This window comes from Bubalus bubalis, chromosome 8 (genome assembly GCF_019923935.1).
Source record: "Bubalus bubalis isolate 160015118507 breed Murrah chromosome 8, NDDB_SH_1, whole genome shotgun sequence".
Classification (NCBI taxonomy): domain Eukaryota; kingdom Metazoa; phylum Chordata; class Mammalia; order Artiodactyla; family Bovidae; genus Bubalus; species Bubalus bubalis.
The window spans coordinates 28,447,976-28,464,124 of NC_059164.1; the positions used below are offsets into that span (position 1 = coordinate 28,447,976).

At 37.1% G+C, this 16,149-nt stretch overlaps 1 protein-coding gene across 7 annotated transcripts in view; it reads right to left on the reverse strand.

The window, feature by feature from the left end:
• Positions 1–796: 796 nt before the first annotated feature.
• Positions 797–16,149, reverse strand: part of MACC1 (MET transcriptional regulator MACC1) — an 87,030-nt gene continuing 71,677 nt past the window's right edge. For 5 of the 7 annotated variants that reach the window (XM_025290942.3, XM_025290946.3, XM_044946519.2 and 2 more), the window contains one exon: positions 797–1,249. In XM_025290942.3, the coding sequence (XP_025146727.2) occupies positions 1,037–1,249 (213 nt within the window). In that variant the 3' untranslated portion in view covers positions 797–1,036. Of the gene's footprint in view, positions 1,250–10,222; positions 10,334–14,074; positions 14,131–16,149 lie in introns of those variants that run through there. The other 2 variants (XM_044946522.2, XM_044946520.2) reach the window with 2 other exon arrangements.

Consider the following 16,149-nt stretch of genomic DNA (forward strand, 5'->3'; position numbering starts at 1 on the left):
CTATACAATCTTTGTATTCCAAAAGATTTATAAAACATTCTGAAATACACACACATACACATGATTACATAAACACCTGAGCATGCACACACACACACAGGTATCAGTGTTTCTGGTTGATAAGATGGCTGCATTCAGCAGCGATAAATCAGGCTTTTAAAAAATAGTCCTTGTTTTTAAAAAATCTTTGAGAGTTAAAAAAATTACTCTGCATTATGATCCTGAAGAAAAAGTTGAAGGATTAGCTAGACCTCAAGATGGAGGAAGGTGGTAAAAATTCCAGTTGGTGGATGCAGACAACAGATTTCCAGCCGTATCTTCCTTCTGGCACCTTCATGAGATGGTAGAATAGAGCAGAGAGCTTAATTAAAAGGAAATAATTACCTATAAGTTTTAATATGCATTTTGTTTTTTTTTAAACTATACTCCCATGTGCTATGTTTTCTTAAAAAAAACAGAGCCAGATTTTGCAAACAGAAAACCTGCTTCACACTGGCTGTATAGCCCTGACTGTCCTCTCTAGTCCTTAGTTTCGTCACAAGAAAAATGGGAATAATCCTAGCAAATGCCACTGGAAATAAAAGAGATCAGGTAGAGAAAATATGTAGTCTGGTGCCTGGCCACAGAGCATTGCTTCCTTCTCCTCTCCCTCTACCTGTCTGCTGGCAAAATTCCAGCATTTATATTGAGTGACTCTGGATTATCTGGGTTTCTGTGTGATGTAATTATGCTGGCAGTCATTTGTTTTAACTAAAAGAAATTAAAAGTAACTTTGAAAGGGAGAAAGAGTTTTTTCTTTCCATTCTCAACAATAAAGCAGCTTACTGTTTGCATGTGAAAGGGAGACACAAAAATACATATTTGATTATAAAACCCATCCTTGGATTTTGTGCTAGGCTATGTTTTCACCAGGAAAAACTTTTTTTTTTCTTAAAAGCAATACTTTTCTGAGATTCTTTTCCTCTCTCTCTCTCTCTCTCACACATACACCCCTTTCTCCCTCTACTCCTTCCTCTCAAAAACGTATCCTTTATTTCTATACTTCCTCAGAAGTGGAGAATGCAGTTGCTCTCAAAACCTCTAAAGAATTCACTAGTATTAAAGTTCCAGTTAAGTCTCGCCACTGTTTGGTCACAGGGTTTTTCATTCTGTCCAAAGCTGATTGTAGGTCTTGTAACACATCTCTGTAGCTGTTTCCATAGTGAGCACTCCAAGTATAAAGAAAATCATAGGCAGGTTTCCACATCATCTATAAAGAAAAAAAATTAGACTAGTTTGTAAATAAGTCAGAGAGGAAAATAGATGCTTTAAAAAAGGTTAAAAAGGCTCTTAAAATTTGAAAACAGAATACTAATTATATGTGTATATATATATATGCATATTTACACACACTTATTTAATGTCATAGATGATGCTCAGTCGCACAGTCAGGTCCAACTCTTTGTGACCCCATGGACTATAGCCTGCAAGGCTACTCTGTCCCTGGAATTTTCCAGGCAAGAATATTGGAGTGGGCTGCCATTTCTTCATCCAGGGGATTTTCCCAACCCATAGATCAAACCCCTGTCTACTGTGTCTCCTGCACTGGCAGATGGGTTCCTTACCACTAGTACCACCTGGCAAGCCCAATATCACAGAAAATATGTTTTAACTATCACTCCTCTGTTATATCCCTTTGTTTCTAAAACTATAGATTTTAAAAAACAGTGACCATAAATAGGGCCTTTTTTTTCTAAATTCATCTAAATACTGATCATTTTCTTCATGTGAATTCCTTGTGCAATTTTTTTATTATAACAGATGTTACTGAGATAAACTTTTCACTCTCTGACACATTTCTAAGGTGTAAGTCATAACTCTTTTATTGTTATATGTATCTGTGGTGATCTTTACACCACATATAATAAGAGGAGTTAAACAGTATATCTAATGCTTTAAGTCATTGTATTTGAGCAAGTCTCAGTTCAGTTCAGTCACTCAGTCATGTCCAACTCGTAGTGACCCCATGGACTGCAGCACGTCAGGCCTCCCTGTCCATCACCAACTCCCAGAGCTTATTCAAACTCATGTCCATAGAGTCGGCAACACCATCCAACCATCTCATCCTCTGTCATCCCCTTCTCCTCCTGCCCTCAAACTCTCCCAGCATCAGGGTCTTTTCCAATGAGTCAGTTCTTCACATCAGGTGGCCAAAGTATTGGTGCTTCAGCTTCAGCCTCAGTTCTTCCAATGAATATTCAGGACTGATTTCCTTTAGGATAGACTGGTTGGATCTCCTTGCAGTCCAATGGACTCTCAAGAGTATTCTCCAACACCACAGTTCAAAAGCATCAATTCTTCAGCACTCAGTTTTCTTTATAGTCCAACTCTTACATCCATACATGACTACTGGAGAAACCATAGTTTTGAGTAGACGTACCTTTGTTGGCAAAATAATGTCTCTGCTTTTTAATAGGCTGTCTAGGTTGATCATAGCTTTTCTTCCAAGGAGCAAGCATCTTTTAATTTCATGGCTGCAATCACCATCTTCAGTGATTTTGGAGCCCCCCCAAAATAAATTCTCTCACTGTTTCCATTGTTTTCCCATCTATTTGTCATGAGCAAGTCTATAAATAAGTAAAAATGTAGCTTCATGATCAAGTCAAAAGGAACACAGAAATATACTTCTCTAATTAAAAAATAATTTAATGATACATTTTAATAACCAAAAGAAGGATAGATGTTCAATACTTCATTGTGCTTTCTCTAAAGCACCTACCCATACCAATGACTTCATTGTTTCCATAGAAATAAACGTACGTCAAAGAGGAACCTCACAAAAGAGGGTGTATGTAATGGTAACCAAGGCAACAAGCCTCAGAGAGAATAGAGACAAAGGCTGACCAAATAAGACAAACTGCAGAAAACACACACACAGACACATAGCCAAGGTTAAAATGCATTTTTTCTAGGATAATAACAAAATGAACCCTGTACTTGTAATCGGAATATTTGGAATATAAACTTTGTTACTTGCTACTTTCTTGGGTTCGCTAAACTAATTCATTTGTGATTTTATCACTTGCAAAGTGCAGGAACACAGACTGTGAGTGACATATTATGCAGAGCTGCCCCTTTAAAATAGAGCCTCCATTAATAGTAATATCACGTGAAGCAGGGCCTTGAGATCTAATTATCACCCTCCACTGATATCCCCATATACTCTACACTGAAGCTAACAGAATGAAAGACCTAAATAAGGAGTTCTGCTATGTTTCATTTCAATCTATATATTAATAAAGAGAGTAGGCAACAAGACCAAAGTATAATTTGATGTTATTTATTCAACTGGCATTCCTGGGAAGCCATGAACACCTGTATTTTCACCTCTCCAGGCAAAGCTTGATTCTTCAGGATACTGAATGGAAGATAATTATCAGTTAAACCATACTGATGTGGTCTTGATGCAGCAACAGAAATCACACCATATTTCTGTATATAAGATTTATCCTCACCAAGCTGATTTATAAAGAACTGTATCTTCCATCACTGGTAAACTGTGAATGAGGTGTTCTCTCATCTACTTTCCTGAACACTCACTCTGAAACCAAACTTCCCAAAGTGTAGGTTCCACTAATACTCTGCCATGCAAGATGAGTTGAGGCACAGTAACAGAGCCTTACTGTCAGATTCAGTCTTACCTATCACTGCTAAGATGCACAGAAACACTAACTGAAGAGTTTATTATGTAGAGGGTATATCTCAGTTCAGTTCTGTTCAGTCGCTCAGTTGTGTCCGACTCTTCGTGACCCCATGGACTGCAGCACGCCAGGCCTCCCTGTCCATCACCAACTCCCGGAGCTTATTCAAACTCATGTCCGTCACATTGGTGATGTCATCCAGCCATCTCATCCTCTGTTGTCCCCTTCTCCTCCTGCCTTCAATCTTTCCCAGCATCAGGGTCTTTTCAAATGAGTCAGTTCTTTGTAACAGGTGACCAAAGTATTGGAATTTCAGCTTTAGTATCAGTCCTTCCAATGAATATTCAGGACTGATTTCCTTTAGGATGGACAGGTTGGATCTCCTTGCTGCCCAAGGGACTCTCAGGAGTCTTCTCCAACACCACAGGTCAAAAGCATCAATTCTTCAGCACTCAACTTTCTTTACAGTCCAACTCTCACATCCATACATGACTATTGGAAAAACTATAGCTTTGACTAGATAGACCTTTGTTGGTCAAGTAATGTCTCTGCTTTTTAATATGCTGTCTAGGTTGATCATAGCTTTTCTTCCAAGGAGCAAGCATCTTTTAATTTCATGGCTGCAGTCACCATCTGCAGTGATTTTGGAGCCTCCATTAAAGTCTCTGTTTCCATTGTTTCCCCATCTATTTGCCATGAAGTGATGGGACCAGATGCCATGATCTTAGTTTTCTGAATGTTGAATTTTAAGCCAACTTTTTCACTCTCCTCTTTCACTTCCAACAAGAGGCTCTTTAGTTCCTCTTCACTTTCTGCCATAAGGGTGGTTCATCTGTATATCTGAGGTATTGGTACTTCTCCTGGCAATCTTGATTCCAGCTTGTGCTTCTTCCAGCCCAGCGTTTCTCATGATGTACTCTGCATATAAGTTAAATAAGCAGGATGACAATATACAGCCTTGACGTACTCCTTTTCCTATTTGGAGCCAGTCTGCTGTTCCATGTCCAGTTCTAACTGTTGCTTCCTGACCTACATACTAATTTCTCAAGAGGCAGGTCAGGTGGTCTGGAATTCCCATCTCTTTAATAATTTTCCACAGTTTGTTGTGATGCACACAGTCAAAGGCTTCGGCAGTCAATAAAGCAGAAATAGATGTTTTTCTGGAACTCTTGCTTTTTCAATGATCCAGCACTTGTTGGCAATTTGATCTCTGGTTCCTCTGCCTTTTCTAAATCCATATCTAAATCTATATCCTAAACCTCTGTAAAAGCTTTAAATTTGTAATCTATGTTGAATTCATTTAAAATTCCCTGATGTTCAACTAACTGGCACATTATTTTTCAACTTTTAATATACTGTTTAAAATGCTAATGTTTATAGCTAAAGACATCTAAGACTTTATTTTAAGCCCCCCCAGTGACTGAGTCTGATAAAAAGATGTATTTGATGATATGATAAACAGCAACTGAGAGCACTTTGGTACCAAGATAATGACACAGTATCACAGAGAACAGATGCCTGTTAAGGACAGCAAATGGGTAATTTTCAGGTTGTGCACTACGATGCAGATTCAAAGTATATACCTGCACTAACTTTCTTGGGTAGAAAAGCTCTGTGTCAAGTATCTTGTCACAGTACAGCAGATTGCTATGTATAGAAAAGGCCTGAGGCATACTCAGTCACAAAGCAGCCCCTTGGTGCTGTCAGAAGCAGGTAATACACCAAGGTGATATGGGAATTAGAAACTACAGATTCAGAAGTCCAATGGTATATCTACCCACTTACTAAGGCTGCTGCTGCTGCTAAGTTGCTTCAGTCGTGTCCAACTCTGTGTGACCCCATAGACGGCAGCCCAACAGGCTCCCCTGTCCCTGGGATTCTCCAGGCAAGAACACTGGAGTGGGTTGCCATTTCCTTCTCCAATGCATGAAAGTGAAAAGTGAAAGTGAAGTCGCTCAGTCCTGTCCGACTCTTCACGACCCCATGGACTGCAGCCCACCAGACTCCTCCATCCATGGGATTTTCCAGGCAAGAGTACTGGAGTGGGGTGCCAAAGGCAGAGGGCCATATAATCCCTTCAAGTTTGGTAATTTGTACTGGTAGCATAACAGTATGCCAGTTTTTGCAATTCAGCGGAATGTGGATAGATTGCTGAGTCCCAGACCCTAATTAGGACCTCTGAAGTGGGAAATGACTTCCCAGGAGTCTCCTGTATTTGTCAGAAATACAAGGAGGCATATTGCCCCTACACTCATTAGAAATCCCCTGGAGTCTAAACTATAAGCTACCTAGAAATAGGTATAGTGGTTTTGGACTATAAACACATGGTAAACCATGATTTGTATTAAAACATGAGCACATTTTGCATCCCATTTTTGATCCTATTTGCTGCAAACTAAACCTGGGTATTCCTTCAGTGGAAAATTTGTTCTGCTATATATAATATCATTGGTGGTTCTCAGTACAGATGACACAGAAATACCACTGTGGTACACATTCAATGAACATGTTTGAAATACATTGTTGTTACTTATTTCACTTTTTAAATCAAAATTATTGAGCAACTGCTATAAGGAATTTTATTACAAGAAGGAATAAAATGAATATAGCAGAGCTCTTGTTTTTAGAAGCTTTATAGCATGGAAGGGAGATCGATTCTTGTGGAAACACTGGCCCAATGTATAAATAGACAAGATTTGGTAGTAAATAATAATTAAGAAAAATTCAAAACTACTTGCATATTGTAATTCAGTGTAAGACAAAAAAGTGGCAGTTCCATCAACTGAGAAGCACTATGCTGTAATAAAAAGATGAGCATTGATTTCAGAATCCTGGGTTCATATCCAATTTCCTTTTTCTTTTGGAGTATTCTTGCCTGGAGAATCCCATGCAGAGAGGAGCGTGATGGGCTACAGTCCATAGGGTCTCAAAGAGTAGGACATGACTAAAGCAACTTAGCACCGTATGGCAGACATGGGATAGTTACAGTAAACTTATCAAATTATCAGAGCTTTGAATTTTTATTCTATAAAACTGATAATACTCTCTATGTCTGTGTCCAAAACACCTCATGAAGTGTCTGGCATATAGGATTCATTTAATACTTTTCAATAGGATATGATTGTACTCTTTGGTGACGAAAAGATAAGCAGTAGGGTTTTAGCCTTACTGAGTTTGAAGTAAAGCAGGGGCTATCTGTTATCCCCAATAAGAAACTGAAATAGAGAGATGACCTCTAGGGAGCAGGCAAGGGTTTAGCATAACTCATGCTAAAGTGATGGTGAAGAGCGTGAGAGTAGAGGAAAACGCCAAGGTGGAAAATAAAAGTGTAAAAAGTTTAACCCATAATGAAGTCTACAATTAGGTACCACAATTAAGAAACAGAAGCAATAAAAGGGTGTAGAAAAGCTGGTGTTAGAGTAATAGAAAAATGAAACAGATTGCTTCATGCTGCAAAAGTTAAGGACTGATAGTATCCCCCAAAGGACATTCAGTGGTTTGCTCACACAAATTTATGTTCATGCAGTCTCCCAATTCCATGTTCAGTGACACATTGGAAGGTTATAAAGTCATCCATGTTGGAAGAATTTACACCAAGGAAAGTGGTAAAAGCTATAAATTAGGGCTTTTCCTCCCTGGACAAACTTGTAAAACTTCTACCAGCATGGCACTCTCTCACTGAAGATGTCTCTTTTCTGTTACTTCTGCTACTTGGAACATCAAGTGATGTGGAAACATGAAAGAAAATGGAGGAAATTCAGGATTTTGGCAATTAATAGGACTTTGGTAACCTTGGAGGAGGCAGTTTCAGGAGAGCAGTGAAAGGCAGACTGCAGGTATAAGTAGGTGCCAAGGAACTGGAAGCCAAAGAACAAATGGGTCGCATCTGGAATTTGGAAGTTAAAGAAAGAGAGACAACACTAGAAGTAGAAGTAGTGGAAGATAAAACTATGTTTCAAAGGAAAATAATCTGTAAAAAGTGATATTATATAACTGAAAGGAGAATTTGGTTTGAATCCTAACTTAGGCAGATGGAGAATTTAGGGCTGCTGAGGATTAAAGAGGCAGCAAATGTAACAAACTCAAGGACAAAAGTCAACTTTCTTTAGGCAGAAAAGACATAAACACAGACAAACATTAAAATAATTATGGAGTTGGGGCAGGTAATTAAGGGGGCAAGTATCAAGAATAATTGAGAAGGGATTAGATCAAAAGCATATGTTGTAGTTATGTACTTGATACACTGATGAGAAATATTAAATTTGGGGATCTATATTTTCCCTCAAAAAGCAAACCTCTGCCAAGCACAGTAAATATAACTTTTCCTATATTAAGATTTGCCTTAACAAAGCATGATAGAAGTCCAGCTTTCATCAATGCAATAGTCTAATCAGTTGTTTGTTGTCCTATATGGTATAGATATATGACAATAGGGCTCAAATTCTTAAATACTTACATTTTTCTTTTTTCAGCACTTTTGATTGTCTAAAATCATTCTAGTTTTCTTAGCAAGTGAATATATGTTATCACAGGCAAAGACAAAAAACATAACTTGCATACATTAATTAACTATGGCCTTTATGTCCATCACCAACTCGATGGACATGAGTTTGAGCAAGCTCCGGGAGTTGGTGATGGACAGGAAAGCCTGGCGTGCTGTAGTCCATGGGGTTGCAAAGAGTCAGACACAACTGAGCGACTGAACTGAACTGAAATGATGGACTTTATGAAATTATATCCAAATATACATATACAGTAAGACAACAAAGGATTCTAAACTTTATAATAAATTAAAGAGAAAACAAAATTATTTTCTCTGGAAAAGTTTGAATGAATAAAATGAGTAGAATAAACAATTTTCTTTCTAGGATGATCTAAGTTAAATCTAAAAAAAAAAATTGTAAATGAGTTGTGGACTGCCAAGAACTCTTCCAGGTTTATGTTATCTTATATCTATTCAGTGGATTAAAAATAGTTCTTCCTCTCTTGCTCAATGCTATGATTTAAGGAAAGATATTCAGGAACTCTGCACTAATGCTCTGACTAATCAAAAGGACAACATGCTCTTGAAGGTTTGTTTTTGTTGAATTTTTTCCTAACGACAAAACAATTTCCATCAGCCTTCTCATCTTTATCATAAATATTTGACACAGAATATCATAAATATTTGACATCATTCTCATCTCTTTACTCTTAGACTTTTCATGTTAACTTCATGGTGTTTATGGGTTCATCTTTGAATAGGAAGCATGAGGCTGATGAAAGCTGAGAGTTGTTAATTTCTCATCTCTGTGCTATGATCTCTTTGTATAAAGGGCAGCAGCATCAGTAAAACGTTTAACCTATGAAGTCTGAGCAGTTTCCAAATCCTCAGAATTTTTATAGTAGGAATATGTCTTTGATTTATCTTTCAGATACTAGAAGACAAATAAAAAGGTAAAGGAGCAGTGAAAAAGTGGTGTGTGATGAGAAAAGAAATGAAACAGGATAGTTTTCCAAATTTAGAGTGCTTGTTCCTAAAAGCTAATCAGACGAATTGGATAATGCACTAGATAATGAAATGCAACATGAACAAAAGCAATTCAAATGGAGCAAAGCATTCTTCATCTTATTTTAGCTCATAAAATATGAATAGTATAAAGAATGCAAGTGGTTTTAACTACCTTGAGATAATTACATTTTGCCACATTAAAGAATTAATCATCCACCTACTTTCCTCATGAAACTATAGAAGCAATGTTTCATTTTAAGCACAATTATCTGACATATCAAGGCAAATTTGCCTCATTAGTGATTATTATATGCATTCTATCTTCAGTGCATCATTTACAATATCCAGGTGGTCCTTCCATTACCTGTAGTTGGTAAGTACATAAATATTACTAAAGAGGAGGTTGCCATTATCTTCAGAAAGGAAGGGAGACTAACATATCAGGGGTCCCTATTTCCTTAGAAAGGAGACAGCACTTGGACTTGGTTAAAATTTGACCTAAGATTCTCTTGGAAAAGTCTCTTTGGGCAGAGACAGCTGTGATTGCTCTAGAAATAACCTCTTCAAACTTCAGGGATTATGCATGAGCCAGAAGAAGACAGAAGACCCATTCCTTGCTACTACATCAAAATAGTCTTAGGAAAACCGAGGTAGGAAAACCTAGGTAGGAAACGAGTCCAGGTCACCTGGCTATAAATATGAGGCCATTTCACTAAAGTATTACCACAAATTTATTTCAGTATTAGATTTTTAATAAATACTAAATTAACTCTTATAATCAGCTAGGCTTTGGTTTTCTGAATTTTTTTGTGATCGTTAATAATAAAACTTGATAGAGAAAAATCTAAATTCTAATACAAATATTAGTGTTTATAAATACATTTAAAAACATCTTTGTAATATTTAACCTAATATGACTATGACTTCTATTTGATTTTTAGTGTGGTAATCAGATACATCATTGTTGTTGTTTAGTCACTCAGTTGTATCCAACTCTTTGTGACCCCAGGGACTATAGCCCTCCAGGCTCATCTGTCTGTGGAATTTCCCAGGCAGGAATACTGGAGTGAGTTTCCATCTCTTATACCAAGGGATCTTCTTGTCCCATGGGTCAAATCTGCGTCTCCTGCATTGGCAGGTGGGTTCTTTACCACTGAGCCACCTGGGAACCCAATTAGATATATAATGCAGAATTAAACCAAATATCATAGGAATACACAGGAATACATTACATTGTGGTGTCTTTTTTCTTTATTCTATCATCTCAAAAAAGAAGGAGTGTATATTTTTAGAATTACAGATTATAGCACCAAGCATTATAGTACTCTACAAAATAAACCATGATAGTCTAAATGTTATGTCACTGTGCCAGATCTCTAGTACAAACAATGAAGATCTGAGAAATTATTCTATTCACTTTACCACTGGTAGATAAATTTCATATAATATTTTCTCTTTTTAAAGAAACTATTAATATATTTCTTACTGTAAAACAGCAGCAAACCATAGACATAAGCACCAAGGCTAGACCTGAGCCAGGCCCAGATACAAAACCAGGCAATACCACATCCTATAAGCAGAGTCCATACGTTGCAGTATGAACCAGAAAACCAGAAGAGTACAAGGATGTTCCTTTTACTTTTTAAAAGAGATATTTTCCAAAGAAAATTAAATGCTGTTAAGCCAGTAAGAAAAATCTGATCAGCCAGGTTTTTTTTTTTCCCTCATTTTTTCCAGGCATTACCATTTGCCAGTCTCTCTGAAAAGAAGGTTTACAATCACTGTGGATTTTTCCCTTATCTACATTCTTTCTATGGTTACTCTTGGCTATATTACTTAAAAATTAGTATACTTCATTCCCTTTTTAAAAATCACACATTGTCACACAGTTGTCAAATTCACCTATTCCTCTTAGACAAAATAATAAATAACATGTATTTAGCTATTACAATGTGCAAAGCATTGTCACAAATATTTCACATATTTCAATCCTTCAAACATCTGAAGAATAGGAGAGTATTATTTGCTTCATTTTACAAGAAAAAATGATTCCTAAATACAGTCAAGTAATGTGTCCAAGGTCTTAGCCTAATAGCTGGTAGAGCTGGAACAGAAATCCAGACAAGGAACTTTAACCAATGCTTGGGCAGTCATTCAAGACTCTCCAAAATATATATGTCCAGCCATATCTCCTCATAATTATGAAAATGACCTCTCTCCTCAAACACTCATATTCTCCTCAGTGGTCTCTAGAAGTCACTGTATCCAGAGCCCTGAAATCTCCTTCTAGTCCTCACCAGTTATTAACATGTTACCTATCCTTCAGGACTAAGATATGCCCTCTGAAAGCTCCTGATTGTTTGATTTTCCTTTATTTAGTTAACTCTGAAAAAAGTTATCATCAGTAGAGCACAGTGAATAGAACTGTGTGTAAAACAAAGCTAGATTTAAATCCTAGTCCTGTCACTGATCTGCCACGTAATTCTGGAGAGCTGACACAAATGTATTCACTCAGTTTTCATATCTGCAAAAAGAAAACGGTTTAATGTCTGCCTTGAAAAGTTTGTTGAAGTAAAGGAGACATTGTAAAGAAAATGCTCATAATGTTTAGATGACATGCAGTAAACATGCAACAACTATTATTCTCATTATTATTTATATTTGCTTATTTTAGCATCTAATCATATATGTCTTTGAAATATAACAATGCAAATATTAACAGTCTATCCCAATTCCCATGCCAAATGAAATGTGACTTCAGAGAGAAAAAAATCATATCTTTCATTCTGTGTTTGCTGTAGGTCCTATGTTCCAATGTTGAAAACTGATAATCACAGAAAACATGTTAATTGTATGGATGATTTAAATACTGAATAAGGATACAGAGGTGAGAGTCTAAAAAAGTAAGAATAACTCCATATAGAAGTTTCATTCAGCTATAAAAATAATAATAAAATTACCTGTTTAAGGATTCCTACTTTACCATATTAAAGCTAGACTTAGAATAAAGTGCTCTGAACACTACAGCAGCTAGTTGGAGAATGAGGAGGGAAAAGATTGTAACTAGAAGATAAGACAGAATTATCTTCTCACTGATTAAGTGCAGATGGCAGAACATATAAATATTGCCTGTTACAACTCTCTATAGGTGGATGGTTTCTGAGATGAAAAAATATTACCATTAGGAATGTTGACTCCACTGGACTTTTCTATGGGAGGATGGCCCGTTTTGGTAAATCAGATGAGAGATCAGCCTCAGCAGGTTTACTGGTGCCTGTTGAGGTGGAGGTGGAGCCCAGTGGGCACGGCCAGAAGGTAGTTTAAAAGGGGAAGTGAAACTTTAGTGTCCTTGGTGAATAAATGTTCACACTGAATAGGATGGAAAGAGCACAGCCTTTATTGTTAGGCAGGGGACCAATGTGAGACAGTTGCTAAGGAAATCACTTCTGTCATAAATGGTAATAATCTCCAGAAGGTTAAATAAAGAATACCTAGTTTAGGCTGGTGAATATCTTGATCCCGAAATCCCCAGCATTCTACTTGTAACATACAACTGCTTTTTAATATAGACTTATTTTTTAAATATTTTATTGCTACCTATTTTTTAAAAAAAATAGGCTCAGAAAAAAATTTTACTAACATTCACAGGAAATTTTTCTTTGTATAGTGTACATATACATTTTTCTCAAAATAAATACTCTGAAAAACACGTTTTGCTTATAATCATATTCTAGGTTGTGTAATTTTGCTTTTTATGTAGGAATTGTGACATCATTAGAAAAATTGAATAAGTTTCCTTAAAATTTTACTTGGGGAGATGGTTAATTTAAAATTGTCATTCTTAGAAATCTCCAGAGAGAAGCTTTTTTCATCTTATAAAAGAATAAAAAGTGGCCAAAAGAAAAATGTGACACTCTTTTGATAATCCATTCTTAAATTGGCTGAGGCGTTGAGGCAAATTTTGATAGAATCATGACATGGCTTGAAAAAAAATGAAATGAGCTTTTTAAATTCCCCATCCCAACCGTAACTCCCAGCTCTGCCACTCAGCCACTATACTGTATTTGAATTGGTGGTCAATGTGTAGGGGTTAAAGTATCAGGACTCCAAAGTCAAAGGTCTGTGCTCCAAACTTGGTCCTGTGAGTTTCTAGCTATGCACATTTGAGAAAGTTACTTAGCCTCCCTACAGCTTAGATAACATTAGTATCCACCCCACAAGTTTTTTGTTGAAAGGATTAAGTAAGTTAATTTTTGAACTGTTACTGGAATAGCGACTGGCACAGAGTAAGTGCCAGATAACTGTTAGATAAAATAAAAATAGAACAAAGGAAAAAGGGAGAAGTTGAACAGCAAGGAAAGTGAGTGAAAAGAAGCTGATTGTAGGCACTGGCACACATAGGAGGAAATTTTCTAAATGTGTGTCCACTGAGGAAGTGAGATAAAGGAAATAAAAAGCATGGGAACCACAAGAACTTGTTATCTCCTTGCCCCAATTTCAATTCCCTCCCTCTGCACACCCTATCCAGAATAAAAGTATGTTTTGAAATCAACTGCTTAACCTGTAAATTAATCTTATTGAAGAATCATCTTCTCCTTAAGAAAAAAATATTGTACAGGTTTTTTTCTTTTTTTCAGAGACCTGGAAACCAGCATACATTTACCCTTTACAGTACGTAGTCTAAAAGGTAAAGATTTTTATAGATTATTTGGAATAACTTCAAGCCAATATACTATGAATTAGTTTCTAAACATTTAACCATATGCACCAAAGTGATGGGGGCTTCCCGGGTAAAGCTCAGCGGTAAAGAAGACATATGCAATGCAGGAGCCGCAGGAGACGTGGGTTAGATCGCTGGGTCGGGAAGATCCCTTGGAGGAGGGCGTGGCAACCCACTCCAGTATTCTTGCCTGGAGAATCCCATGAATAGAGGAGCCTGGCGGGCTACAATCCATAGAGCTGCAAAAAGTCAGACAGGACTGAAGCGACTTAGCACGGCAAGCACCAAAGTGAAGATTGTTAGTGCTTATCGCAATAAATTAAACAATAGGGCCTAGAAAGACACACAGAGGTTTTCCTTTCTGCTTCTGAGTATTTATCAGCCTCAGGCACAGACTTAGTCATTCGTGATTTGGGCTGTGCTAAAGTAAATAAAGGAAAAGTAGGCTGTTAGCTGGCCTCTATGAAGATTTGCGGGGAAGACAAACTGAAAACAACCACAATTTGAGAGAAGTTGGATATTTAACAAAATTTTTTGATAAACAACTCTTAAGTAAAATCTTTTTAAAAAGAGAGCTTAATGAGAAAAAAAAACAAGCCCTGATTTCAACTGGACAATTTTTTTTGGAAAAAAAAATTTTTTTTAACAACTGTTTTAGGTTCACAGCAAAATTGAGAGGAAGATACAAAGATTTCCCATTTATCTCCTGCCTCCACACAGGCATAGCCTTCCCCACTATCAACATCCTTCACCATAGTGGTATATTGGATACAACTGATGAATCTACACTGATACATCATAATCACTCAAAGTCCATAGTGTAGGGTTAACACCTAGCTTTGTACATTCAATTGGTCTGGACAAATATAAAATGATATGTATTCATCACTATGGTATCATATTGAGTTTTTTCACTGTCGTAAAAATCCTTTGTATTCTGCCTATTTATTCCTCTCTTCCAAACTCTGGCAACCATTGATTTGTCTCCATAGTTTTGACTTTTCCAGAACATCATATATTTGGAATCGTACAGTATATAGCCTTTTCAGATTGGGTTCTTTTCTTTAGTAATGTTATTTGAAGGATCTTCCATGTCTTTTCATGGTTTGATAAGTCATTTTTTATGTGCTGAATAAAACTTCATTGTCATGTAATATTCTATTATACCACAGTGTACTTATCCATTCACATTCACCTACTGAAGGACATCTTGGTTACTTCCAGGTTTTACTAATTATGAATACAGAAGCTGTAAACATTCATGTACAGGTTTTTGTGTGGACGAAAGTTTTCAATGCCTTTGAGTAAATACCAAGGAGCAGGACTGATGGATCATATACCAAGAGTACATTTCATTTGCCGGAAACAGCCAAGATACTCCAAAGTGACTGTGTATTTCCACGAGCAATGAATGAGGGTTCCTGTTACTCATATTCTCAGTAGCATCTGGTGCGGTCAGTGTTCTGGATTTTGGCTACTCCAATAGGTGTGTGAGTGTGTGTTTGTGCTCAGTTGTATCCGACTCTTTGAGACCCCATGGACTGTAGGCTGCCGGGCTCCAGTCTGCAGACACACACTGCACACACAGTTGACACAGTTACTTACAGTAAGAAAATTTTCTCAAGAAATTAACACCCAGTTCTATGCTCAAAAAGGAAGCAGAAAATATAGATTTTGCTTCCTATCAAGTCATTATCTAACTAGAGAGATAATTTTTCCTTAACTGAAATATCTTGAAAATGTTTGCACTCATGTGAAACAGAGATACAGGCCATTTTATATGTACTCATCACTGGAATATTTTTATTTCAGTTCAGTTCAGTCACTCATTTGCGACCCCACGAACTGGAGCATGTCAGGCTTCCTAGTCCATCACCAACTCCCGGAGCTTCTCAAACTCATGTCCTTTGAGGCGGTAATGCCATCCAAGCATTCATCATCCATCGTCCCCTTCTCTTCCTGCCTTCAATCTTGCCCAGCATCAAGGTCTTTTCCAATAAGTCAGTTCGCATCAGGTGGCCAAAGTATTGGAGCTTTATCTTCAGCATCAGTCCTTCCAATGAATATTCAGGACTAATTTCCTTTAGGATTGACTGGTTTGATCTTCTTGTGTCCAGGGGACTCTCAAGAGTCTTCTCCAATACCACAGTTCAAAAGCATCAATTCTTCAGTGCTCAGCTTTCTCTATGGTCCAAACCTCACATCCATACATGATTACTGGAGAAACCATAGCTTTGACTAGATGGACCTTTATTGGC